The 26699-nt window shown below is 40.8% G+C and overlaps 1 protein-coding gene across 1 annotated transcript in view; it reads left to right on the top strand.

Annotated features, from left to right (window-relative positions):
* The window catches only part of LOC119883318 (calsyntenin-2-like), a 277990-nt gene that overhangs the window by 170373 nt on the left and 80918 nt on the right, over positions 1–26699 (top strand). Inside the window, exons 4-5 of the mRNA XM_038693908.1 lie at positions 3994–4202; positions 10803–10952. Of these exons, the coding sequence (XP_038549836.1) occupies positions 3994–4202; positions 10803–10952 (359 nt within the window). The remainder of the gene's footprint in view (positions 1–3993; positions 4203–10802; positions 10953–26699) is intronic.

Below are 26699 nucleotides of genomic sequence, written 5' to 3'. Positions count from 1 at the left end.
GGCCCTCCTGCTTATGAGCTGAGGCCTGTCATAGGGAGGAATGGCGGCCATGGGCTCAGCTTGGCAATGTTCCAACAACATGAAAACACACACAAATACACACATACAGACACGCAAACATCCTAGCCCTAGAGAACTAGGCGTCTGTTTCAGCCAGATGTGCGCCATCAGCGGAGAAACACACACTCACATGCACACTCACAATGAGACATATTTACAATTATCGCATTTATATATTATGCATTTTTGTGCATAAATACACAATCACACACACACACACACACACACACACACACACACACACACACACACTGCAGCCGCCTCTCCATACAAGCCCCAGAGGAGTGGAACATATGTTGGCTCCCTCATCGCTGGGGAGTGTGGCAAAGCAGGGGGGTAATGTTTATGAGAGTGTCATTAATATGACAAAACAAGGCTGGCTGAGGGATTTACTGCACACACTGGTGCTGCCATCATCTGTCAGTGCTTCTTATCACCATCTTCACTGCTGTTAGCATTGCCGTTAACATCCCACCCAACCTAAAGCCCAGTGATTAATCACTGTCATATACATGTTCATTTGTGTATTCTGTACCTGTGTTTTAGACTCTTTAAAGTCCCTGAAAAACTTTTTTCTAACTATGAATAATGTTGCCACATTGTTTTTTTGTTTTTTTTAGTTGGTGTTTTTAAACACAATTCAGTTTATTACAATTCCAAGAAATGCGCAGTAGTGAGGTCTTGCTTGGAGGCCTTAGAGATGCAGGCTTGGCGAGAGCTGGGCAGGCAGGGGAACACATGGGTAAGGCATGGAGACAGGCACTGGCAGGCAGCGAGCTTCCACAGACACACAACACTCAGAAGAATACCACATGGGAGAATGGACAATCTGGCAAAGACTGGAATGAAGGAACAGGGTTTAAATGAACTAGAGTTAGAGCTTGATTGCTGGGATGAGTCTCAAGTGCAGATGTACATCACAGGTGTGTAGGAGATTGGACAACCAAAGAAGGACCCAGAGCGCCCACGCCCAGGTATATACACGTACACACAGAAAACAGAAATATGAGGGCGAGGGAGACAAACAGCACAAACACAGGGAATGGAAGAGCAAGCACTGACTATAACAGAAGAGATGTCAGAATCAGAATCAGTTTTATTGCCAGGTATGTGTACACATACGAGGAATTTGACTCAGGATTGTACATTGCTCACGATGTGCTTACAATAACACAATAATAAAATAAAATCAGACACATATAACAGTATGAACAGCAATGAAATAGAGAATGGTAAATAAATAATAAATGGTAACCAGTAAACCGGTGTCTGATTATAGACAAAGTTAATGGGTTATTGCACAGGAATTGTTCCTGACACTGCGAGTCAGAGTCAGCTGTGAGATTTATGTTGCCAGGCCACTGTAAATCTGACTAAGGCAGACCCACACAGTCCTCCTGATATAGCAGGTTAGTTTTTTTTATGAATAATACTGGAGTTTTCCTAACTTTAAATTTGATTGTTACATATTTTGTCTTAGGTCTTATATTAAGTCGTAAGTTTGAAGTCCCAATTCTGCCCAAGAGCACTTTGTGTAAAAGAGCACAAATAGACTTTTGTTATGTTGTGTTAATGTTAACATGCCAGATAAAATGCATTAGCTATTGTTATAGTTTATAGAGTGATGCTGTAGCAGTATGAAGTACAGTATGGATGATTAACATTGCGTGCCTGGATTGTGTAGTTTTATGATGAAATTAGCTCAATGTGTTTAGCCACCTGCTTTTTCAGTTAAACTAGCCAGCAAACAACACACACAGCTCACAGGTCCAATCGCTGGACATGCCCATCTGCTGAAGGACAGTTGGAAATGTGCTGAGGTAAATGGCAAATGTTTCATAGTGAAAACAGGGACTATTATTAAATGTGTGCCAAGAAAAAAAAGAGGAAAATGAGGGACATCTAAAATAAAATGAGCTGGAGAAAGGTCAAAAGAGTAAAATAGATACGTTTTAATTATTATAGTCTGTTTTAATTTATTTTATCAATTGATTGTCGGTCAAGGGGAAAGAATTTTCTACTTTTTTTCTGTTTTTTTTTTATTTTACTTCTGATAACCTACAAGACTACATTATCTTGGGTCCAGGGCTCCATAAAGATGCCATCATAAATAATTTACTATATATTATGAATACTTAAGAAAAAGCAATCTAAAAAGAATTGCATTAAATGCATGTAAGGTGAGATCAACTTGTATATATGTGTCTTAAAGGAGGAGAACTGAAAATGCATGCACATTTAGGAATACAGTGTGGAGTAAGTCTGACATCGGGTGGTAAGGGCTCAGTGGATAAGACACATGCCTTTGGTGGGAGAGACCCAGGTTCAATTCCCCTCTGTGACACCTCCACCAATGTGTCCCTGAGAAAGGCACTTAACCCCTAGTTGCTCCAGAGGCGTTTGACCTCTGACATACATAGCAATTGTAAGTGAATAAATGTAAATGTCAGGACTCCACCTCTTTATAAACTTGGGCATTTGGAGGATTAGAGCATACTGACACTTAGGTTTTGAGTCCATACAGGAGCTAGTGTCCAGTTGGGTAGTCTCATCTACATATAACAATACATCATATTTTAGAGGCTTATCATATGTTTAAGTATGTAAAAGCTTACTCTTTAAAGTAAACAGTAATATAGTTGTCAGAGAAAGGTAGTGGATTAAATAGTGCAGTCATAGTTTAAGTGGTATGAAATGAAAATGCTAAAGTCCAAAATGTAGCTGACATCACTAAGTAAATGCACTTAGTTACTACCACCGCTGCCTGTCCCCTATATCTTTGTCCCTTTTGTATTTTTACTTCTGTTGTTTGTGTGTGTCTTATTTTGTATTAAACTATGTGACTATGCATCTGTTTGTGTGGAAAAGCTTAAAAACAAATGGTCTCCAATGTTTGTGCTCTTGTGACAGGGAGAGATAAGGCAGTGTGAAAATCCATTCTGCCTGGGCTCAGCCTCCGCACTGTCTCCCTCTTTGTTGTCCAGTCTCCATCTCCAGCCGACCACATGTTGGAGAGATATTTACAGCCTTTTTAATAGGATAATTTCACTGTCATTACCATACCAGCTAATCCCATAAACCCCATACTCATCTCTGCCCCTTAGTGTCTTAAAGCAAGGCATTGCTTTGTATTTGCCATTTGAAGCTTAAAACTGTATTATTCTGTCCCGTCATCATCCATCACTGCTTATAGTCAGTAAATCGAAGAATTGATTATGGAATCTGTTGCCTTCTGGCCAGAGAGAATTGATGAAGACGTTTTGAAGTAATGAATGGCCTATCATGTGTAACTTAACATTTACTTATGTGTGACTTAACATAACACCTACTGCTGATAGTTCACTTATTGAATGATGAATTGGTGCAACATAGTGCGCTTGGAGAACTGTGCCTACTTTACATGGCTATGGTTGGTAATGAAATCCAGGAGATTATTTTGCCATAGCAACATAAAGCAATCCAGTGGGTCAGGTCGGACAATGTATTACACAAAGCACCGTGTGATTATTGGTTACCAAACTACGGTAATTCATCACCAGCAGTGAACTCTGCCCTCAACTATCCAAACAGTCATCTGAGAGGCTGACAACTACTGCTGTAGTAATAGTAGTAGATAACTGATTTCACCACTCACTGTAGCACTATAGTAAAAGTAGAAGAGTATCACAAATGTTATTAGGATTCATCCACTGGGGCACATGAATGTCTGTAAAAAATGTTGCGCCAATCCATCTAATAGTTGAGATAATGCAGTCTGGAGCAAACGGTTTACGGACTGACTGTCAGACAGACATGGCTGAAAATATATTCATCTTGTACAACAGTTGAAATGGGTGTTGCAGCGACCTGTCTTAAGCAGTTACACTCTGTGCAGATAGACTGTCCTACACTGATCTTCACTTTCCTCCCCTCTGTTGCCCCTATTGTCTGCAGGGCGGTGGTGCACATTCAGGTCAACGATGTGAATGAGTTTGCCCCAGTATTTCGGGAGCCCCAGTACCAGGCCGCAGTGACAGAGGGCAAGATTTACGACAGCATCCTGCAGGTGGAGGCCACTGATCAGGACTGCTCCCCACAGTACAGCCAGATCTGTAACTACCAGATCACCACCACCAACACACCCTTCGCTATAGATCGCAACGGTGAGTAGAAGATAGGAAAAGATTTGTTAAAAGCATCCACCTTGTGCTGGGTTTGATATTAACATGGAAGAGGTTAGTACATGCCACAAAGAAACCTTGTTATCTCACCTACAGTGTATCATGTTTAGTGCCATTCAAGTTTTATATTGTGGTGTTGTCACTTTTTTGTTGTACCCACTTTCCCTCAGCGTGCCACATCAACCGCAAGTCTGCTGTACTTACTTCAGTAATTTCTAATGTCCAGGAACATCTTCCAAATCAAGTTTTTTTTTCTCCCCCCCTTTGCTCACCATCTTATTTAAAGAAAATGTAAAAACAAATTTCTGTCATAACACAGTGGTACTCGTGATCTAAATCCCATCCATGCACACAGATTGACTTTACAGCCACAGGACATACACTCATACTACAAATACCTGCATGCAGTCTGGTTGCAAAACTTAATACTCTGACAGATGTCTCTCCCCAGGATAAAATGTGTTCTTTGCTCTTTCCAAGGACAAAGTCAAGCTTTGCCCACAGAGCCATCAGTCTGAACAAATCAAATCATGGAAGAGTGTGTCCACACACAAACATGAAAGACACACACTGGCAAAGATAAATACTAAGAAAAAATCTATGTACACTCTCACATACCTTTACACATTTACTTGACTTTAGTGAGTTACCACTTGCACTTTGTAACTCGGCTCTTGAACGTTACAAATAAAGATTATACTTTATTATTACTCATTAACACAGATCCAGAAATTATGTGTGTGTGTGTGTGTGTAAGAGGAATACCCACACAAATCTGTTGAGAGATTTGTTATTGTCTCCACTTTCATGTCCTCTACAGTCCATTCTGACAATCCTAGTTTGATGGAGGACTGAGCTTTGCCCTTAGTATTACATTCATAAAAAGACCTACACAAAGTCAAGTAGGATACAATGTACTCCTTGAATATAGACTTCAACAGATTATTACCACAATTACAGAAGCTATTTAAATACAACTGGCTCTAGTGGCTCTTCTAAAAACTCTGCACTTTGGCACTTTTTTAGGAGACATACTGTAGATGCAAGGGAAATTATTGTTTAGGTTTTTGTTGCTGCTGATTGCCAAACATTGCTCACTGCTGAGGTGTTGCAGTAAAAAGGCTGAGTGGATAAGGTTAGGGCCAAACTGCACTGTGAATGATACAGGGGGAGGCTGCAGCCAGACTCTCTCTTCTCTCTCTCCATTTGAAGGGGTCTCGCTCAGCCATTGACCGCTGAGGAAAAGGCTTTGAGAGCCCTTGAACTCAAGAGCACCTGAGGGACAGAGGAAAGGAAGGGTTGGCTGTGAGAGTGAGAGTAAGTGCTATGACAGGTTTAGGGAGAGAAGTAGACAGAAAAATGTACTGGAGATTTCCCATTTTCAACAATTCCCATGAAAAGACCAAAACCAACTTCTTACAAGTGTTTCCTGTTTTGTCAAATCCTGATAGATGTTCCTCATCTGTGCCACAGAGCTCCTTTGTTGTCCAAAAACTATTTAAAACACATCAGTGAGCCACACTGTTGCAATGGGTCACATGTTCCTTCATTACTTTGAATGTTTATTTTCAGTCAGACTCAGTCCCACATGCACCGTCCTGCTGCCCCAAATACTCGTAGAACACCACATGTGTATTATTATTATTATTATTGCTGCTGAAAATAGTCCCTAACAGTTGCACTATTTACTCTAATGTGAGTAACATTTTCTAAACTACAGCGCCCGAAATTACTGAGCTTTTAAATGATACTTTTGACCATTAAATTATACTGTATATTTGCGACCCATTTGTAAAGATTTACAGGAACCAGTGGGCCTGGGGTTCAGCCATATACAGGGTAGGGAACTGAGAAATACTGATAGACGGACAATTATATTGTTGTTTTTTTCAATATGTTGATAATGAGAACAAGTGGGTAGTGATGGCCACCATGACTGAATACACCAAGAAAAGAGAGTCACCTATAAAAATCGACTCTACAGCCATGCTTGCGACTCTGTGAGGCTATACTTAGGCATAACAGGGCTTTGAGCTGAACGCTTATGTTACCATGCCAACATACTGATGTTAAGCAGGTATATTTACCATGTTCACCATTTTAGCATGTTACCATGAGCTAATTATGACTAAACACAAAGAACAGCTGTGGCTGTTGGGAATGTCATATCTTTTGCTGGTATTTGGTCACAAACTAAAAGTATTGGACAAATAAAATGTTTGACCTAATGATGACACTAGATGAAATGTCAGGAGATCATTAAAGTCATTAGGATTCATCCTCTGGTGATCAGAGGGACCAATTTAGACTGTCTATGTTCCATTTCATGATAAACTGACAATAGTTGTTGAGATATTCACTGACCAACATTGCCGTCCACAGAGCTGCTTACCTGGCTATTATAAAACAATAAAATTACACACCACTGCCATTTCCTCCTGTTTGAACAACATTTGCTAAAACTGCAATGCCCAACAGCTTTTGGGAAGTGCTTTTAAAATAAATTAAACTATGTATTTGTGACCTCAGCAGAAACAATGCACTCATGGTGTAAGGGAAAGTATTAAGACACAGACAGTGTTGGTATTCGTCTTTTATTTAAAATAAGAGTAATACAGTTTCATGCAGGCCTTGACCTTTAGAGAAGACCAGGAGGGCTAAGCAGCATTAGTTGGTAAAATTGGATAGTAATTACAAAGGGATGATAGAGGGAATTCGTGAAGACAGATGCAAACATGGTTAGCTTGTGATTATGTGTGTGTGTGTGTGTGTGTGTGTATGTGTGTTTACACCCATATGATAGAGAGGCAAATAGAGACAGCAAGATGGAGGGTAAAGTAGTCATTTACTAGCTGGCCACCCTTGCCAGCAGTCACAGCACGCACAGCCTGCTGACACAGATAAGTTGATGTAGTAATTGAAGGAGCGGGAATAGGAACCTCCATCATGCGGAAAGGTGTGAGTGTCTCAGTGTGCATACATACTTGTGAAAAAAGGTAGAGAGCAGTACAACAGATGAGGCAGCAAACACTGAAATGGGATGAGGCTGCAAAACAGTGAGACAATGATGTGCATTTAAAGTAAATGGGAAGGTTGTAAAGGGAAGAATGGGGAGGGAAGTCATTCTCAACAAGGTTAGAGGGAGATGGGCGATGAGGAGGACGGGAAGGCGAACAAAACCTTCCTCATGAATTACATCTAATCCTCCCACTCACACACTTGCATTCAAATATAACATATTATCAACATTCAGCTCCCTCTGCACCTCTCTCCCTACAATGCATAAACTTTAATAAGCATTTGGGTTGTAATATAAGTTGCAATAAGTCATTTCTGCTATGTTTCAACACGCAGCCAATAAGAGCCAATAGTGTCTCTTTTTAATGATATGTACACCCCCCAGGCCTGGCTGCGTGTATAGCATTGACATCCTTCTGTAGTAGAAGACTCATCAAATATTAACTGACACATTAGGAGCAGAAGAACTCTCTTCATGCACTCTGCTCAGCATGAGAAAAGACGCTGGCTTGGTAAATGGGTCGCGGTTACCAAAAAGGCAGGAGGCTCTCAGTCAGTGCATGTGGTCTGGATACTGATTGTACTGTAGAAACGAGCAGGTTATTTGTCTCTTTTAAGATGCTGAGTGCCACAGAGCAAAATCATTGCCACATAATTCTGATATATTAGTATAAATATATGGCAGAGGCTGAATTTGATGGACAATCTGATGGACTGATTTTAAAGCACAAATATGAGTCCACATGAACTGGACTTGTCATGCATATGATTGAAAAAGTTGCATGTTGACTTTGGCAGCAATTTGTCATTATTTCTACCTTGACCCAAACCTGAAAATAGAAGAAGGCTGTAACCAGCAGAATAATCAGAGAGAAACCAGACATTCAGGCCAGTGTTCGAATTTAAGGGCTTGTAAGACAAGGCAGGATTTCTTTTAGGTACCCAGAAAAAAAAAAAAATAAATAAAAATATATATATATATAAATAAATAAAATTGGATGTATTTCATGGGAAACAGAAAGACTGTCCTCCCCAGAAATACAGCTTATGGAAGGGGGAGGGGTGCAGAATGTGAGAGCTAAGAAGAGGAGCTGCGACATGTGGGTATTTATGGAAATGCTGGCGATGAAGTGGTTGATGTGTGGTCTCGCTCCTGAAACTCTGGTAATTAGCCAACACCACCAACAGAGATTGCAGAACATATGTCTAAAGGAAGAATTTTCCAAAGTGTGGGAGCCACCATTTTGGGGCGGCTGTGGCTCAGGAAGTAGAGCGGGTTGCCCGTTAACCAGAAGGTTCAATCCCCGGCTCCTCCAGGCTGCATATTGAAGTGTCCTTGGGCAAGATACTGTACCCCGAATTGCCCCGGGCGGCTGTTCCGCCAGTGTCAATGTGTGTGAATGTTAGTTTCTGTTTGAGCACTTAGGCTCAGTGTATGAATGGTGAATGCAGATGTAGTGTAAAAGTGCTTTGAGTGGTCGAAAAGGCGCTATACAAATATGGATCACCACTACAAGGGTCATCTATTATTTTTCATCAAGTGCGAGGAACGACCAGCAAGCCCTGGTCAGAAGACCTGAGTGACCAAGACTTATTATGACCCATATTTACCATTACTGTTAGGCTGCGACCTCTAGTGGCTGCATGACGATACTGAGGGAATAAGTCGTTTTGGGGAACGATCTTATGTCGTTTTGGGAAAAGTGACAATCGACCTATTTTGACATTTAGGTATGAGGACGTGTTGGAAATATTTAAAGCTCATGTTTGAACTACCGGTTTTCTTAAGGCTCCAAAATGCAGCAGAACCAGAGATATCATTGTTTTTTATTCCATGCATTGTTCTTCTTGTCAAAACCTGGCACCTACATTACCCACAATGCAACTCAACTGCAGACAGTTAAGTCAGAGATTCGGGTCTGTAATGCTAATAGAGGGTGTAAGCCCTAATAGAGGTCTGGTTAGTAGCAGTATTGTTATTAGCAGTATTGTACTTCCATTAAGTCAAGGGACCTGCAAGAGAGATAACTTTAAAAAAGAGTGGTCAGCATCGATGCAGCAGAGGCCAAAGTTTCTTTCCTTTTATTTCCCAAGTGACGTCATCATGGTTATTTTCTCAGACTTTAGAAAGATCCCTCCAAAGCTGCAGAGGACATTATACAACTATTTCCACAGGCTGAGTAGCAACCCCCATTTATTGGTGGAGGTACCTTCAGTGCTATTAGATACACCCGTCTTGATTCCTATTCATCTATTACTGTGGAGTAAGTGATGAACACCCATTTCTGACCATTTTTAATTCGCTCTATTTGATACTACTATAATCATCAGCCATTGCATTTAGTGAAGACCTCCTTTTGACTCGTTTAAGAAGTTCATAAACAAGGTGTAGGACTTAGAGCTTGTGGAACAATTAAAGGGCTAATGGTAGGGCACAATCCCTTTAAACATACAGTATTTGGCACGCCAGGCAGTGAGGTGAGGGGAAGTCAAGTACCAGTATCTTCACTGCATCAGGAAGCAACAGGGGTTTAATGGAAACGTGGTCTTAATTTTGAAAAACATTAGCACTAATCAAAGCACATGTGAGAGATAAAGGCTACCTGTCATCCCAACCATGATCTCATTTGTTACAGTGATTATATTAAGGCATCAGCGTTAATTTGACAATGAAATATAACGATGCTTTAAAATTAAAATTAAATACCCATTACTCCTTTAAGCAAACAGAGACACACACACACACACACACACACACACACACACACACACACAGTGTATAGGCAGATAAGCAGCATGCACAAGGCTTCTGTGTTATCTATTAACTCACTCTGAAGACACACGATTCAGTTGATGCACACTTGAGTGGAACTGCTGCTACTCATTTTCCTCAAGGCAGCTTAAAGTTTATCCTTAACTCTCGCACTTTCCATAGTTTACACTATAATATAAAGTCATAAAAGTCAGTAAACAGAAGTCAACAGACTGAAGAGCAGCTCCATTAAGAATACATTTGAAAGTTGAGTGTAGCGATGAATGGAAACGTATATGTTGCACCTTGTGACTACGCCAAAATAAAGCTGGTTTAGCTGTAAAAGCTCACACAGCCATTTTATGACTCCATAAGGCTCCAAATCTCTGATGACTGAGGGAAGCCAGTCTATTTCTCAGTCACAGATCGGGGTTTGTGGTCAAATGTTTCACAAAAACATTGTACTTTCCTGAACCACCTCACTTCACTTCACTTCATTCCACTGTACATCAGCTTTTGTGAATTAAGTTCTGAACAGCCTATTTCCAGACAAAGGAAAGGAGATTTTACTTCCCAATCCTGTCACCCATTCACCAAATGTACATTATGGGTGACATTTTCTAAACTTTATAAACCATCTCTTCTCTCTCTTAGCTCTTGATATCTTAAAACTACAAATGTGATTTGTGGCAGTAAATGTGCAATATCTTTTCATTATGAGATCCACATTTCCTCCACACATTATAATGACTTTGCTTAAAAAGGCTATGTGGGTTGACTTTGACCGTGAGTGACTCTTTTCTCCGCACAAGGTAACATCCGGAACACAGAGAAGCTGAGCTACGACCGCCAGCAGCAGTACGAGATCCAGGTGACGGCCTGGGACTGCGGCCAGAAGAGAGCCTTGCACAGCGTACCTGTCCGCATTGATGTCAAGCCTGTCTGCAAACCTGGCTGGCAAGGTGGGCCATCATCACATTACTGTGTGTGCATGTGTGCAAAGATTTCAGGCAGGTCTGACTGTGTAAGGTTTATACATCACAGATGCAATTATTTGTGTGTGATTGCTTATGGTTGTACAATGTGTTTGTTAGTGTGCAAGCCTGGCTGTATTGTAAATGTGCACCTGTGTGTCTGTGTGTGTGTGTGTGTGTGTGTGTGTGTGTTCTTTTTATGCTCACAGAAATGCACACTGCTGGAAGAAGTAGATTTTATACTTAAGTAAAAGTAGCAATACCACAGTGTAGAAATACTCTAGACCGAGTAAACTTCCTGCATTCAAAACTTTACTTAAGCAATAGTACACAACTATTAGCATTACCATATACTTAAAGTCCCAAAAGTAAAAGTAATAATGCAGATCGGCCCATTTCAGAATAATACTTATTATACTAATATATATATATACTAATTATATCACTGCATTTTAAGTGTGTAAACATCATAAAGGTTGCAGCTGGGAAAGGTGGAGCTAATTACTTTAGCCACGTAGCATAATTCAATAATAATACATTATGATTTATTAGTTGATTATATATTGTTTTAATAATCTGACTCAGGAAAGTTGCTAGTAACTACATAAAAATGGAAATACTCAAGTAAACTTAAGTAAGAGTAAATACACTTAGTTACATACCACTTACCACTGAAAACATTCAGATTTCTGTTTACAAGTACCTGTCCAGTAAATGTGTAGTACTTGCTATAGTCTGCATACATCATACTGTCTGGGTTTCTCCTCTCTCTCTCTCTTTCCATACCTTTCTATATTTTTCTGTCGCTCTCACTCTCTCTTTTCCTTTCCCGACCCTCTTACTCTCTCCTTCCTTCCCTGAGGAATTGGCCTGTCAAGTTTAGCTGGTGTGATCAACAGCACTTTACCAAGAGCACTGTGAAACAGCCAACACGGCTCTTAGCACATCAGAAAGCAGTCATGGCAGCCTTAACAAGGCCCAGTGTAATGCAAAGTCAAGTGTCCACGGTGATTTCTACAACAACACAAACAGCGCCAAGATAACTGCAGACACAATTTACACCTGTCAGAGAAGGCAGCAGCACACGTGATGAAGGGCGAACTCACGCAGCGTGCGACTTCACATGTGACCATGCGCTATCTGTGTTGTTCTGTCATTAACAAGGTGATTCATGTGCTGGATTTCTTTGGAGTCCAGCCATTTATCGTCCCACAGGACATGATGTTAGCGGGCTGGTGATAAACAGTGGTAAATGAGGACCTTGGCAGCAGCTCAGTGGCAGCCACTGAACCCTGCAAAAACGGTTAAGTTGTTTGGCTCATACTCAATCTTCCAATCTGTGTTTTCTCAAAACAAGTGGCAACAAATGCCTGTGGTTTTAGATAAATGTGCATGTTTCTGATCTGAGTCAGAAATCTTCAAGTTCAGTTCAGGATCTTTAAAAAAAGACATATCAATTCATGTTTCATCAAGAAAATAAATTATTCAAGGAACATCTTTAAAATGTTAGCATTAGTACTTTCTAATCTAAATAATTTCTTAAGATGGGTACTTTTTGCAGTGCAGTAACAACTCTACCAGACTGGGGACTGATTTTAAGATTTAGAGGTATTAGGGGCACCAAATCAAACAACGAAAAAGAAACTATGAATGAAAAATGGGCAAAAGTTTTATCCTTTGTTCTCAATTTCAAAATGATTAAGTAGTTCAAAGTCTCTGTGGCAGAACTTGGCAGCATGCTGTGTAGTGGGGGTTTTTGTGCTTAACGCCAAGGGGCAAATTTACAAACAAGGATGATGGCAAGTGAAATCACTGACTTCATCAGTGACTTCATGATGTAAAATAAAAGCATGCAGACACACAAGAGAGTAGGCTGCACATAAAAGACATTTGCAGATCGTTGTATACACAGTTACACACTTTAATCCTACTTCTATCACATCAAAAACACTCAAATGTTTGAGATGCACATATGCTACATACGCAGTTAACTGTGGGCGTATGTACAAGTTCAATATCTGTACACAACACACATGCATTCACACACAAACACACAGAGCAGCCACTGCTGTCGTGGGTGTACAGAGTGACATTAACTCCCTCTCTAGGCTCTCAACGATAATCCTGTCTTTGAAGCCTGTTTGCAATATTTGCGTGTGCATTTTTCAAATGATTATGGCGAGAAGAGACACACAGATACACACAATACCACATACACTCTCCCCTGATGAAAGGCCAGTCGTCCCTATGAGCGTTGTTTGGCAGCAGGGATGAAGGGAAGGATGGAGAAGGAAAAGTAAATGCCATGGCTACAGATCAGGGGATATTTAATAGGGCTAGTGGTTGTTGTATTAAAGGCAGGCTACTGTTGGAATGTCAAAGACACACACACACACACACACACACACACACACACACACAACAGATAAGTAGGTAGGTAGTTTTACTGTCACAATATAACAAGTTATAGAGTGAAATTGAGTTTTGTAACTCCCTTCTGCTACATAGCAGACAATATACATTAATAAAGAATCAATTATGAAAAATGATAAACAGAAATAAACCATTATCACTGGAGCAGTGCTGAGAATTAGAGTTTAAGAGTCTGATAGCTTGGGGGGGAAAGCTGCTCTGCTTGTCTGGTGGTGTGGCAGCAGGGTGAACAGGCTGTTGCTGGGTGGGTACTGTCCTTTAGTATCCTTTGGGCTCTGCGTAGGCACCTCATCTCACCAATATCACTGATGCTCGGTAGATGGGTACCAATGATCTTCTGAACAGTTTTAATCACCCGCTGCAGAGCCCTTCAGTCCTGGGCCGTGCACATCCCAAACCAGTTTGTGATGTTTCCAGTCAGGATGCAGGATTGCTCCTCTGTAAAAGCTGACAAAAACTTGGCACAGGAATTTGGCCTTCTTAAGCTCAAGAAATACGGTCGTTTCTGAGCTTTCTTCACCAGCGTGGAGATGGGGGATGACCATGTCAGGATCTCTGTGATGCTGATTCCCAGGAACTTGAAACTATTCACCTGCTCCACCTCAGCACCACTGATGTAGACAGGAGTGTGTGTCTTTTTTCCCCTTCTTCCTAAAATCAATGATCAGTTCCTTGGTTTTGCTGACGTTGAGCAGTAGGTTCTTTGTGCACCACTCTACAAGATTATGAATTTCCTCCTGAAATGAAGTCTTAATGTTGTTTGAAATCCGGACGATGATGGTGGTGTCGCCCGCAAACTTCACAACAGAGTTCTCTTCATGTCGAGGGATGCAGTCGTGGGTGTACAGCGTGAACAGGAGGGGGCTGAGCACAGAGCCCTGGGGGGCTCCAGTGTTGAGCACTAGAGTGGAGGAGGTGAGTCCGCCAATCCGAACTGACAGCGGTCTGTTTCTGAGGAAGCCCAATGTAGTGAACAACGGTGTGGATTTGTGCATTTTATATTGAATAAATTTGGAGCTACTCCAAATTCCTCTCTCCTCCCCCAGAGAAGAGCAGGGGTTGTTAAAGATCAACTTCAACAGACTGCTGGGGAGACCCCAACAGAAAATGGGGTGAAAGTTGCTTTCTCTAAGTGCTATCCCTGACCATAAAACTGGCACCTTTTTGATTCCAAAGCTGATAACGCGGGGCCTGACTGTTAAACTGACAAAGGGACACAAACCAGCGATTATCATTTCCCTGAACAGCCTATCAAAACTGCCCCCCCCCACACATGTAACCGTGGTAACTGACCTTGCTCTATGTTTCATTACCCCATCAAATGGATACTCCAAGTTGTGACATAACCCAGGAAGCCGAACTTTGGATGACCAAAGACTGCAGTCTCCAAATACTCAAAGCATTTAATTAAGTTTAATTAAATCTTTAGTTACCTGATTACGTTTGCCTCTATTTGAGTAGTTATGTTAACATGTTGTTGCTATCTGTTGTTGATATTAGTGTTGAAAAGAATCTAAATAAGTTACGTTTGCAGTGTTTTTATTTTCAGCAAGACACTCCCTCATCTAATGTAATCAATGCTTGTTCATAATACTTTCTTACAAAATTCCTTTAGAAATGATGATAGAAATGTCTTACTATACTCTTAATCGCCAGCTTGAATTTAAGAATGAATAACTATTCCCCGGTTCCTAAGGAGAGATGATCTAAGCTTTCCTCATGTAACCGGAGCTCCCCCAAGTGGACAAAATAAGTATTACATACCATCGTTGGAAATGCCGTTAAATGTATAAATATCCTGACCAATAATGTGAAAATTGTCTCCTGTTACCAAATGCTTAACTTAGAACGGTACAACCGTTTGACCATTGAGGTTCGATTGTGGAAAATATTTGATTATAATACGCGCAAATAGATTTCTTTTCTTTTAGACATTAAGTTTAGAAAGGCAGTCCCTCGGGAAACCTGAAACGCCCTCTGGGGAACCACGCCCCAGGCAACAAAAGAGCGACACGCGACATTGTTCACTCACTTCTCTTCTCTTCTCTTCTCTGCTCTCTCTCTCAGCTCGCTCTGCCCTCTGGACGCTTCGGCACACGTCCGGCGTGCCTCGCCAGGCAACGCCCTCAGAGTCGGCCAGCAAAACAGGCCTTTTGTTCACTTGAAGCTACACACGCGAAGTGCCACGACATCGATCTGCCCCTCGGTTCATTTTATTTTCTTTCTTTCTTTTGTTTTGTTAAAGTTATCAGTCCGTTAAGTTACACTGTACTAATTCAGGAACGACCAAGTTCCATTTTTAAGCTTTTTCGTCGAGCCAACTTCACCAAGGTCAGACCAAGCCACGTGGTCTCGCCAGCGGCAACGAAGGAAACCTGAAAACAGCCGAATTGCCAGACGGAGGACGGCGTTTTCTTCAGTCAGACACGGAGAACCCCGGAGAATCCCTAGCAAAAGCCAGGATCAGGCAGCTAGCGTGGGAACCGTGCAACAGGCCAAAGCAGGCCGTCGACAAGCCGTAAAACCTACCCAACATTCTGTGGTCAAAGATTTCCTTTTAACTCCTAAACTCATAGCGTTAGCTTACTTTCATTAGTTCTCCTATGCCGTATGAGTCAAATGCTTCCCACAATCGAACCTCCAGGCTCATTGTTCAGCAATTGTTTATTTTCCTGGGATTCAACCATCCTTTTTTATCACATTAGTTAGAGAATAAATTCACTGTAATATAATCAAGGAGGAATAATTTGGATTTTATGAATATTAAAATTCATAACTGGGTATTAATTCTCATAAATGTATTAAAAATTCATAACAAATCTAGGTATGCTACACCAATATCCAGTCGCAGAGTGTTGTATTTAAACTCAGTGTGCTGAGTTTGCTGATCAGCTTCATGGTGGAGATTGTGTTGAACACTGTTTTTCTCAAGGTGTGCGAGGGCTGAGTGGAGGGCAATGGCATCCTCTGTGGATCTGTTGGTCCCCTGGAGGTTGAGTAGACTTTACAGCTGACTCCTTGTTGAGGAGATCAAAGAGTGGAAAAAGGTGTTAAGTTCATCTGGTAATGTGGCCTCACACATGATGGGGGAGCTCCTTTTTGTAGCCTGTGATGTTTTTGATGGCCTGCCGCATATCTTTGGTGTTGTTGGTGTAGAGCTCTCTTTCCAGTCTCTGCTGATGTCTCCGCTTTGCCTCCTTGATGCCAGCTTTCAGTCTCGCTCTGGTGGTGCTGTAAGCTTCTTTATCACCCAACCGAAAAGCAGCTATTTTGGCTCTGGGTATGGCCCTCACCTCTCCATTCATCCAGGCTTTTTGATTGGGGAATGATTTTATCATTTTAGTGATTACTACATCATCAACACATTTGCTGATATATGATGTCACTGATGATGTATTTTCCTCAAGGTTGATGTGGCTCTCCTGGGCGGCAGCCTCTCTGAACATACTCCAGTCTGTGCTCCCAAAACAGTCTTGCAGAGCTGTTGTAGCCTCATCTGTCCACACAGATGTGCTTTCTTTCGGTAAAAAACCAGTAATCTGTCTATTCAAATTAGCTATGGTCTCTGGTTCTGGACAGCGGGGCTCAGCTGTGATGCTCTCATGAGAATCACTCACTTAGCTTGTGGAAAATCCTTTTACTGACAAGCAGTGCCTATTCACCCGCTCAAACACACTCACTCACACAGGTGTGTGTATAAGTGTGTACAGCAAGCTTTTTCTTTTCCATTTCTATACTACCTTAATACTAAATCTACCATACCACCTTTTATTTAAAAATGGTACTTACTTATCTTTCGTTTTACTTTAAGCAGCTACGTATAATACAGATTACATGACAGACTACATGACATGACATGTATCAAATGACAATGTGGACAACTGTAACATAAAAAGTATTGGGAAATTATCATCAGATCCTCCTCATCTTAATTAGGTCATGGGTAGTATTATACGGGGAAAGACTAAAGACTTTTTAATATTTGAATTGAGAGAGCAGGAGTGAAAGAGTTTAGTGACCAAATAAGTTGTGGGAAACAAATTTAAGGTAATTATTTGATTTTATGTGTTGAAAGTAAACAATGGAAAACTTCTTAACTTTTAATTTTGTTAACTTTCGATCAATAAACTGAATTGAAAGATCTACGCAAGTGCTGCTTCCTTTTTTGGTTAGACGCAAACCTCCTCAAAAAACAACAGTCACAAGTATAAAACTTGTAAGGAGTCTGTTTAAACAGGTCACTTAGCTAGACCTGCACTAAAGAAGCAAACAGAGGAAAAGAGAGGCTGCATATCGAGCCGATCAAACCAAACCTCAGCTGCAGCCGGAGGCTCCAAAAGTAAAATCAGCTGATCGCTGCTGCGCCACAAACATGTTTAATTGATGTGATGGAACACAGCGATCGTTCAGTGACAAGTGATGTGAATAGCAAATAAAAATGTACAAAGTGTTAAATGATACCAGTAACAAACATGCCTGAGACTGCGGCCGACGGTGAGCGGCTGTTAAAATTACACATGGACTTGGCGCATGCACTCCTTTTTTTTATACAATTTATGGTGCAGGCACATAAGGGAAAAAAGGTGTGCTCTTTTCTTTCTTTTGGTGTGTTGCTTGCATGTTTAGCTGCAAGCAAAACCATACAAATAGTAATTTTTTCGCCGTGATCTGGTTACAAAAAGTATCGACTGACGGACTGGTTTGACTGGAGATGTTTCAGTTCTACTTGATACTTGGCTGTTTCCGTCAATTCATAGTGACGTCACATTCCAACGAAAGCGCTCCCATGGAGGGCAAAAAAGACGTTATTTCCCGCTGCCTGCCAACCAATAAGCAAGTGAAACACTGTTACTTTGAGTTACTGTAACAGCTGGATGGTTGTTGTGCTTTCGGATGCACTAATCGAGGATGAGACAAGCCTGGGCTGTGTAAGGTGAGGGATTTCCCACAAAGTAAATGTAAACATATCACAGTCGAGGGACCTGGCGGTTTTTAACGGTAGAAATGCGGCAGCGGATGCTGTAACGTTATATAGATTGGATATGCCCAACACTTGCAGTTTGTGTTCATATCTGTCTTTTTCTTAAGTTGAAAGGTGATCCAAATAAAATGTGACGGCTTTTGCGGCGTCTCCATGGGAGAGTCGCGATGTGAGCCGCTATGTTGGTCTGTTCTTTTGCCTGAATACCATTAATGTATTGAGTAGTGATACCCATCCCTACCAACCGGTGAACATAATGGAGCATTTAGTAGCAAAAGAACTAGTTTCCCTCAGGAGTTGGTAGAGACCATAATCTGAGCTAAAAGAGATTGAATATTGGATTGATCCATCAGGTGGCCAGAAACACGACTCCAAATGAATGCTAATGTTACTCTGTAACTGCTGGATAGGCAAAGGAGCAACTCTTTACTAACAAGTTCACCATTTCAACTTAAAAGATGATGATATGTCAATGTTGTGTTCACAACATTTTTCAACTGTTATGGTAGTTGATGGGCTGGGGTGTATGGTTTAACCATGTCCTGGATGTAGGATGGGCCTGAGCCATTCGCAGTAATTGATTTATCAATCTGCAGCAGCGGGTTGTCTCAGCAATGTTGGATGTAAAGGACAGCTGGTCATCCAGCGTCACACCCAGGTTCCTTGCAGTCTGAATCGGGGACACCACACAGTTCCCAGTCTTAAGATGCACTTATTGTCAGTCATGTAACCTTCAGGTGATCTGGTGTTTCAGGTCTTTCTAAACAGACACCCTCGGCTAGGCAACCCAGCCAGAGTTAATCAGGTCCCAGCATGTGTCGCCGCTCCTGAGTCACAGCCATTTTGAAGTCTTTCTGCAGCAATCTTGATTGTTCTTGATTGTTTTCTTCATGTTGAGTCCTGTGATACAAGGATCTTAAAGGCACTGCATTGGAGCTAGCCACAAGAGCCTTTGCTTGCTGTTTCTCATCTGGCCTGAGTACAGTCTCCGCAGTGTTGCTTGGGAACTTGAACTGCCTCCCAAGGTCAACCTTTCACTGCCAGTCCTGAGTGGTCCACTGGATGACCTGCTATTGCGCTCAGCACCTGGTCATGGCGCCACTGATAGCACCCCTTTGCCAGGGCCTTTGATCAACAACTCAGGTATGCTCCAGGGATCCCCTTCTCTGGTAAAGAGGCCTGCTTCAATCTCTTCCTGGACCACTTGCTGTCTCTCCTTCGTTTGGGCTCTTTCCTAGAGTCCTAGAATGCTGCCAAGCCAACTAAAAGACTATTGATCCAACTGGCACATATGTCACTTTAATTTATTTTTTTCCTCCAAATTTCTTATAGTGACATTGTTTGATGGTAACTGTCCAACTAAAATTTATAGAGCAATTATTGTGGTTCTATGTCCAGGGTATATGCTGGATGTAAACTGAATTTATTTAGCCAAAGGTTACTTCAGTCCTCCCAACATACTAATAGTGTTATACACTTATAACTGTTATTGTGGTAGCATTTGAAAATATGGAAACTACATCATGGCTTTGGGATTGTTGTGGACAAAGTTGGAACAGGGGGAAAGATGGAAAACACGATATTCTCAAAGTTTTTTCCTGCCAGTTCAAAATGATTTAAAAGTTTTCAAACTATAATGGCCCATCTCCTATCTTGTCTCTTCATCTCTCTCCTTCCTGCTGTCCACACAGAAATACATACACATGAACACACACACACACACACACACACAAGAAAAACTAATAATGGAATGAGTGCACAGAAGGAAAGATAAGTGAAAGAGTAAGAAGACTGCTGTAGAGCCTCTTCTCTTCACTTGATGGGATGGTTATCAGTTTTATTTGGTGTAATACAGTTTGTTTCTAATGCAACAATAGACAGTTTGACAGAAAGCTTTATATGGTCAATCTTACAGCCCGCAGGCCTGACACTAGCAGTTTAACAGCAACAGACTTGAAGGGAAAGCTTCATCTTTCTGTTTTCTTGTTTTCTTTAAATATAGTTTAAATGTAGAAATAGACACGGAATGCCATTTTTAAATTGACATTAACTGTGTATTTTATTAGCTTGTAAACCTTAAACACAGTTAGTTGAAATGATACAAAAATAAACAAGTCTTTCAGAGGAGAGCATGAGATTCATATATGTCCATTAGACACATCCTGTTAACTGTCTTCCAGGTCTTGCTTATCTGGTGCTAGCATAAAAAGTTGTGCTGGGCAACAATTTCAAAATTTAATTGCGATTAATCGCATGATTTTCTTATATTGTTATGCACAAAATGGAATAATGAATTCTAAAATAGTGTATTACGCACTTTTAGATTTAAATGTACTGCTATATACACAAAAGAGCAACAACGTGGTTTGCAAACACTTTAAACAAATAAAGTACTTTTAACCAGCAGTATTCCCTTTAAAAAATCTCAACTTAAACATTAATGTAATCAAATCAAATATAAAACCAAAGCTATTTGCCACTGCCAGAGCAGTTAGAGTTAGAGTCCAGAGTCACGATCATAACATCATAACAGGCACCTTCTGAGCAACAGGTCAATGTATATAAATCTGTTTTCTTTTTTTTTTTCTGAATAGGTATAAGCAGAAACATTTTTATTTTGTCAGGGAGCAGCAGAAAAAGTCTATGTACTTGTTAAGAGTGAGGTGAAGTGGTCGAGCACAAGGCAGAGTGACAAGCAGGTGTGTTCCTATGAAACTGTTGCGGTTGTGCTCGCCTCACGCGCACAAGCGCCGCTGCCGAGGTTGAATCTTGAACTTTTTGTACGTGGCACGGAGCACAAATCATTGGAAGACTGACTGATCCTCGCTGTTTGTGAGTTTCTAGAATCTATTACTGTTTACTAAATAGTTGTCAACACATCAACAGGAGGGAAAACTACACTGAACAAAATCATAAACGCAACACTTTTGTTTTTGCCCCCATGAATCATGAGCTGAGCTCAAAGATCTAAGACTTTCTCTATGTACACAAAAGGCCTATTTCTCTCAAATATTGTTCACAAATCTGTCAAACTCTGTATTAGTGAGCTCTTCTCCTTTGCCGAGATAATCAAGATGCTGATCAGACAGCATGGGTATTGCACAGGTGTGCCTTAGGCTGGCCGCAATAAAAGGCCACTTGAATATTTGCAGTTCAATCACACAGCACAATGTCACAGATGTTGCAAGTTTTGAAGGAGCGTGCAATTGGCATGCTGACTGCAGGAATGTCCACCAGAGCTGTTGCCCATCAATTGAATGTTTCTCCACCATAAGATGCTTCCAAAGACGTTTCAGAGAATTTGGCAGTACACCGCATGTAACCACACCAGCCCAGGACCTCCACATCCAGCATCTTCACCTCCAAGATTGTCTGAGACCAGCCACCCGGACAGCTGCTGCAACAATCGGTTTGCATAACCAAAGAAGCATGTCAAAATGGGCTCTGTATTTATGCTATTATGAGAAGTGTACATATTTGTTTGATGCATTGTGTAACACAATGACACTGTGGTGGCGGTCAGTCTCAATCCAAGTTAGATCCAACAAACCTGACAAAGATCCCACTGGGATCTAAAAGTCTATTTGAATCATTTTTGTTGCCTGGAGTCAGTGTACAGGTGTTATGTTTTTCATTGATGATACTTTTGACGGTCACACACCTACATGAGGTGTGTAGGATTAAACTCCTTCACATTTCACTGAAAGCAACAAATGTCACCCTCATGGTGGTCAACAAAGTCATAGGATACATCATCTGGGAAACAATACTGCCATCCAATTCTAAAATTACATGGCAAACCCAATAGTTGGTGTGATATCTCAACATTGCCGTTGCTACAACCACAAAAATACATGAATGTTTTACAGCAAACAAAACCCATAATATACAGTAACTTGTCACTTTTGTCACTTAAAAAGATTAAACTTAATAATAACTATTAGAGGTAAGAAATTTTCTCACTATACTTTCCTATTTCATCGTCCAGCGTTGCATGGCATTCAGTCAAAGTTTACAAAATAATAATTTTAAATATATATTAATAATATTTCCCTTTACAATCCTTAGTACAAGGGGAAGTTTTGAAAATGTAAATGTGCTCAACGTCCCACTAAATATCATATGCTTTCCTCACCTATGAGCCAGATCCATTTCTTTCATGCATGTTCACTAGGACAGGTGGTGTAGTCACACACAAACATTCATGCACACACACACACACACACATTAACAGTATGTACAAACCAATCTACACTGACACACGCAGCTTAGCACCAGCCTTGAGTGACAGATTGTCACACTGATGAAAAAAACAATCTACATATTCATATCCATCCTTTGTGTTTTGGGTATGGCACTGAGCCTTGTGGATGCGTGTGTCCACATGCTAGTGTGTATGTGGTGGGTGCGCACATGCTTTAGCATGCTGTTTTACCTAACAGCCCCAAATTAAAACTGACTCCATGGTTATTGTAAGTCAAGGTAATTGGTATGAACCTCAGTCTGCAGTTCAGGTATCCACACCATCAGGGAATAATTAGAGCAACACAGCATAGGTGTTGTTTTTTTGAAGTTTGCATTTCACTCTTGCTTTCTTTCTAATGAAACCAATGGACATCATTTTAAATGATTAGACACTTTCGGAAAGTAGTAACAGTAAATATATACCTTGTCAACAGCAGTGTATTATGATATCGAATGAGGAATTACTGAGCATTTCAATGAATAAATAATATGTGTCAGTAACAACAACATATATACTATACTTGTAAAGCAGAAAATTTCATACCACTGATGTTTGTATTTCTCTACAACATTTGAAGAAAGGAAAATTTGTTGACAGACTCTACATTTGTGATGTGATTTTTATTGAATATATTGGTTATGTTTTTAATTTATATTGAATTGAAAAGAAACCAGGCCATCACTTACGAAAACTCTAGAGTGATGTCTGTAATATTGACAGCATGATGAATTTTTAAAAGGGAAATTGTATCTCAGAGTCTGAGTGAGGAAGACTTTATTACATTAAAAGATGATTGGCCCTGAAAATGCTAAATGCACAGATAGGAACCTCAGTCTTAATAAAGGCCAATATGTGGCAACTTTAAAGCTGAAATACATGCAGAAAGATGGATGTTGTGACTTACTCTCTCACACAGGCAATTTAACTTAACTGCTATTTAGATGTAGCTGAGTGTCCAGGCAAAGAACAGGCTGTATAGGCACATTCAACCCTGCTCATTTGAACCTTTACCCCAGAGTGGTATTTTGTTCCCTTTTTTGTTTTGTTTTGTTATATTTTAACTATGTCTGTCATTGACAGACAAGCTATTTTGTCGTTTAGGTTGGAGGACAGGTTGTTCTGCAAAGTGAGAAACCTTTTTTAGTACTGTTGTGACAGACAATGAAAGACAAGTGGTGTTCATGGTAAGGTTGGTGAAAAGCTTTTGTAGGCTTTTTAGAATAGTTTGTTCAATGTAAAATCATCAGGGATGACAAAATACAAAGGCAATAACTGACCTTGTTTGCACCTGTAAAGGTAAAAACAAAATCATGAGGAAAATACACAGAAACAACACTTGCAAAAATATCGAGCTTTTTATATATGATCTAATTCCATTTTGCTAAAAGAGGATCAAAGACTGAGTGACAAAGTGTGACAGAGTGCAGTGTGTTAGCAGTAAAGTTGGAGGACAGTTGAGAGCCAAGTGCGCGTAGAGTATCCGAAATCAACACAGGCATTTTTTCTCTTTGAGGCAGGGAGCTGCATTTTCTGCCAGATTCTCCAACATACTATTCGTGTGTGTGTGTTTGGGGGGGCTGATGTCTGATAAGAGTAGGAAGAGGATGAATTAAACGGAGGAAGAAGAAAAATAAATGGTTCTGCACTTCCCTTTCCCATTTCCTCCAACCCCCTACTCCTTACTTGCTTCTAATCTCAGACTGAGGCTGTCTGGCTGCTGCTTTAGCACTTTTCATCCCCTCTCTGGCATTTAGCTTATTCGCCCTTATTACTTTCATTGCTTCCTTTTTGCCTTTTGCCTGTGTCTGCGTCCTGCATTTTTTCTTTCTTTGTTCTCTTTCTTTCTTCTTCCCTTTGTTGGTTTGATTTTCCCCTTTCCTTTTCTTTCATCTCATCGTTCCACCTTATCAGTACTCTTTACTCTTTCCTTCATTCTCTCCACTCGTCTTTCTTCTCTTATCAACTACTTGTTTGAAGTAGGAAAACAGTAGTCTCCAGTGCAAATCACAGTCACTAGATTCTCCTCTTACTCCACTTTTCACTGTTATTGCATTACACCACTGTCACAGGGTCCCTCCCTTGTGTTCAGGCGGGAGAGATCAATGAATGGATGCAGGGGTAAAAACACAGAGTGGGGCCTGACACCCCAGGTTCACCTTTTTGTGTCAGGGGAGATCAATGGCTGGGGGGAAAAAAGGAAATGTGTGTATGTGTGTTCATGCGTGGTTGCAGGGGTAAGGTGTAGGAGAGGGAGGGAGACAGATAACAAATTCTTTGGTCTTTTGGTCACAAACACCTTTCACACATAAACCTTTCGCACAGAAGACATGGATACATAAACATGACATGGACATAGCATAGACACTAGTACATGATGCCCACCAATACCTCCACACACACCTATGTGAGAGTGAATTTCCTTTATGGTGCCACTTCAGTGACAAGGCGACATTGAGCGATCCCGATTATAAAGACAAAGAGAGAGAAAAGGAAATAAGAGGTGTGAGAGATGTGAAGGAGATAAAACAGCAGGGAGTGACTGAATAGAAGAGTTAAGGGAAAAGATAAAACATTCGTTTTTACTTCTGGGCTAAAGGTTTGGCCCAAGGGAAGGACTTTAAGCATCAGGTTCTCCACAGGCTGCTGCTGCTATCATGTAGACAATAGGCATACGGCTGTACTATGAGCTTTGGATTGTGACTAAAGAGCAACAACTTGAAAACCTCGCTGTAGGGAGAGCAAACCATGTGGTGGGCATACTACAGAGATTACAACGTATATCCCAAATAGCATTGGATTCCCCCAGGATCCCCTGTGAGGAGAAGACGTGGGATGTCTTGGGTAGTCCGCTTAGGCTACTGCCATCATGAGCCGGATGAAAATAAAGGTAGAGAAAAGAGAAGTTGGCGAGCCTTTTTGGCTCCTTTTTTACTGATTCAGTGTCTCAACTCTAAACACCCAGGATTATATTGTCATTTTCATTCATTCCTCAAAGAGGGCAAAGGAATTAGAGTTACACTAGACATGACATTGGGGTATTTTAGGTGAATTCCCACAGAATCCAGAAGAATGAGAAAAGGCGCAATTTTATTAGGAATTATCCCATTAGAGACTTTAGACTACTTTTTCTATTGTGCGTTGTACATTCTGATGTTGTTGAGTACATTCCGTGTGAACACACCACATACTCAAACCATGCTGAGGAAATACAGTATAGTATAGAATTGGATCACTGTTATATTTTGGTAGATGATTCAGTTCCTGGTCATTTTCTAACTGATTCTGGTGTCATTCCCTTCCTACAGGTTTTATGCTTTGTGAATTTGTTTCCTCCATGGCAGTGAAACATATGAAACTCTTGAACCTGCAATAATTATATAGACGATTTAAGGTCAGCAGAAACAAGCTGTAAAGACAACAATGACATATTATCATGTCACCTCAAAGTTGATGTGACAAACGTGTTATTAATATGGAACAGTATTAGCATTTATTTGGAAGCATGTTTCTGGCCACATGTAAGTTCCAACATTCACACTACCTTTAGCTTTGTTGTGGTCTTCGCCAACTCCAGAGGGAAATATCTGGATCTTTAGTTACCAAATGCTCCACTATGTTTATCAGCTAGTTGCCAACTTTGTCCATCTGCTGTTTGCTGGGAAAGTAGTGTACAGGTTTTTTTAAAAACCCTACAGCTTCCACAGTAACTTCACACGGCTATGAGAGTGGACAAAAAAAGTAGAATTGAAAATCAAAACAATGAGCCTGATGTAAGAACAACAAACAGATTTGTTCTTATGTGGCTTGTATGAGTGATTCAAGAGAATTTTCTTTTAGGCACGAAGAGTTTACCAGTGGTCCAGACCAGTGATTGCGTTAACTGAATATTCTCCACTACTGAGGAAAAGATCTGAAGGCCATCCGTCAAATAATTCACATACAACACTTTTAGTAGACCACCTTCAGTAGACCCCCTGTCCAGTTACTGGCAAGCACAGCCAGTTCTGAGCTCAGTGAGGCCCTAAGTAAAATTCTGCTACGGGGCCCTTTTACCTGACTCATAGGCCATATAACC

This window comes from Micropterus salmoides, unplaced genomic scaffold (genome assembly GCF_014851395.1).
Source record: "Micropterus salmoides isolate LMB-PRFRI ecotype aquatic unplaced genomic scaffold, ASM1485139v1 Ms_hic_scaffold_3, whole genome shotgun sequence".
Lineage (NCBI taxonomy): Eukaryota > Metazoa > Chordata > Actinopteri > Centrarchiformes > Centrarchidae > Micropterus > Micropterus salmoides.
This window is presented reverse-complemented; position numbering and strand designations above follow the sequence as displayed.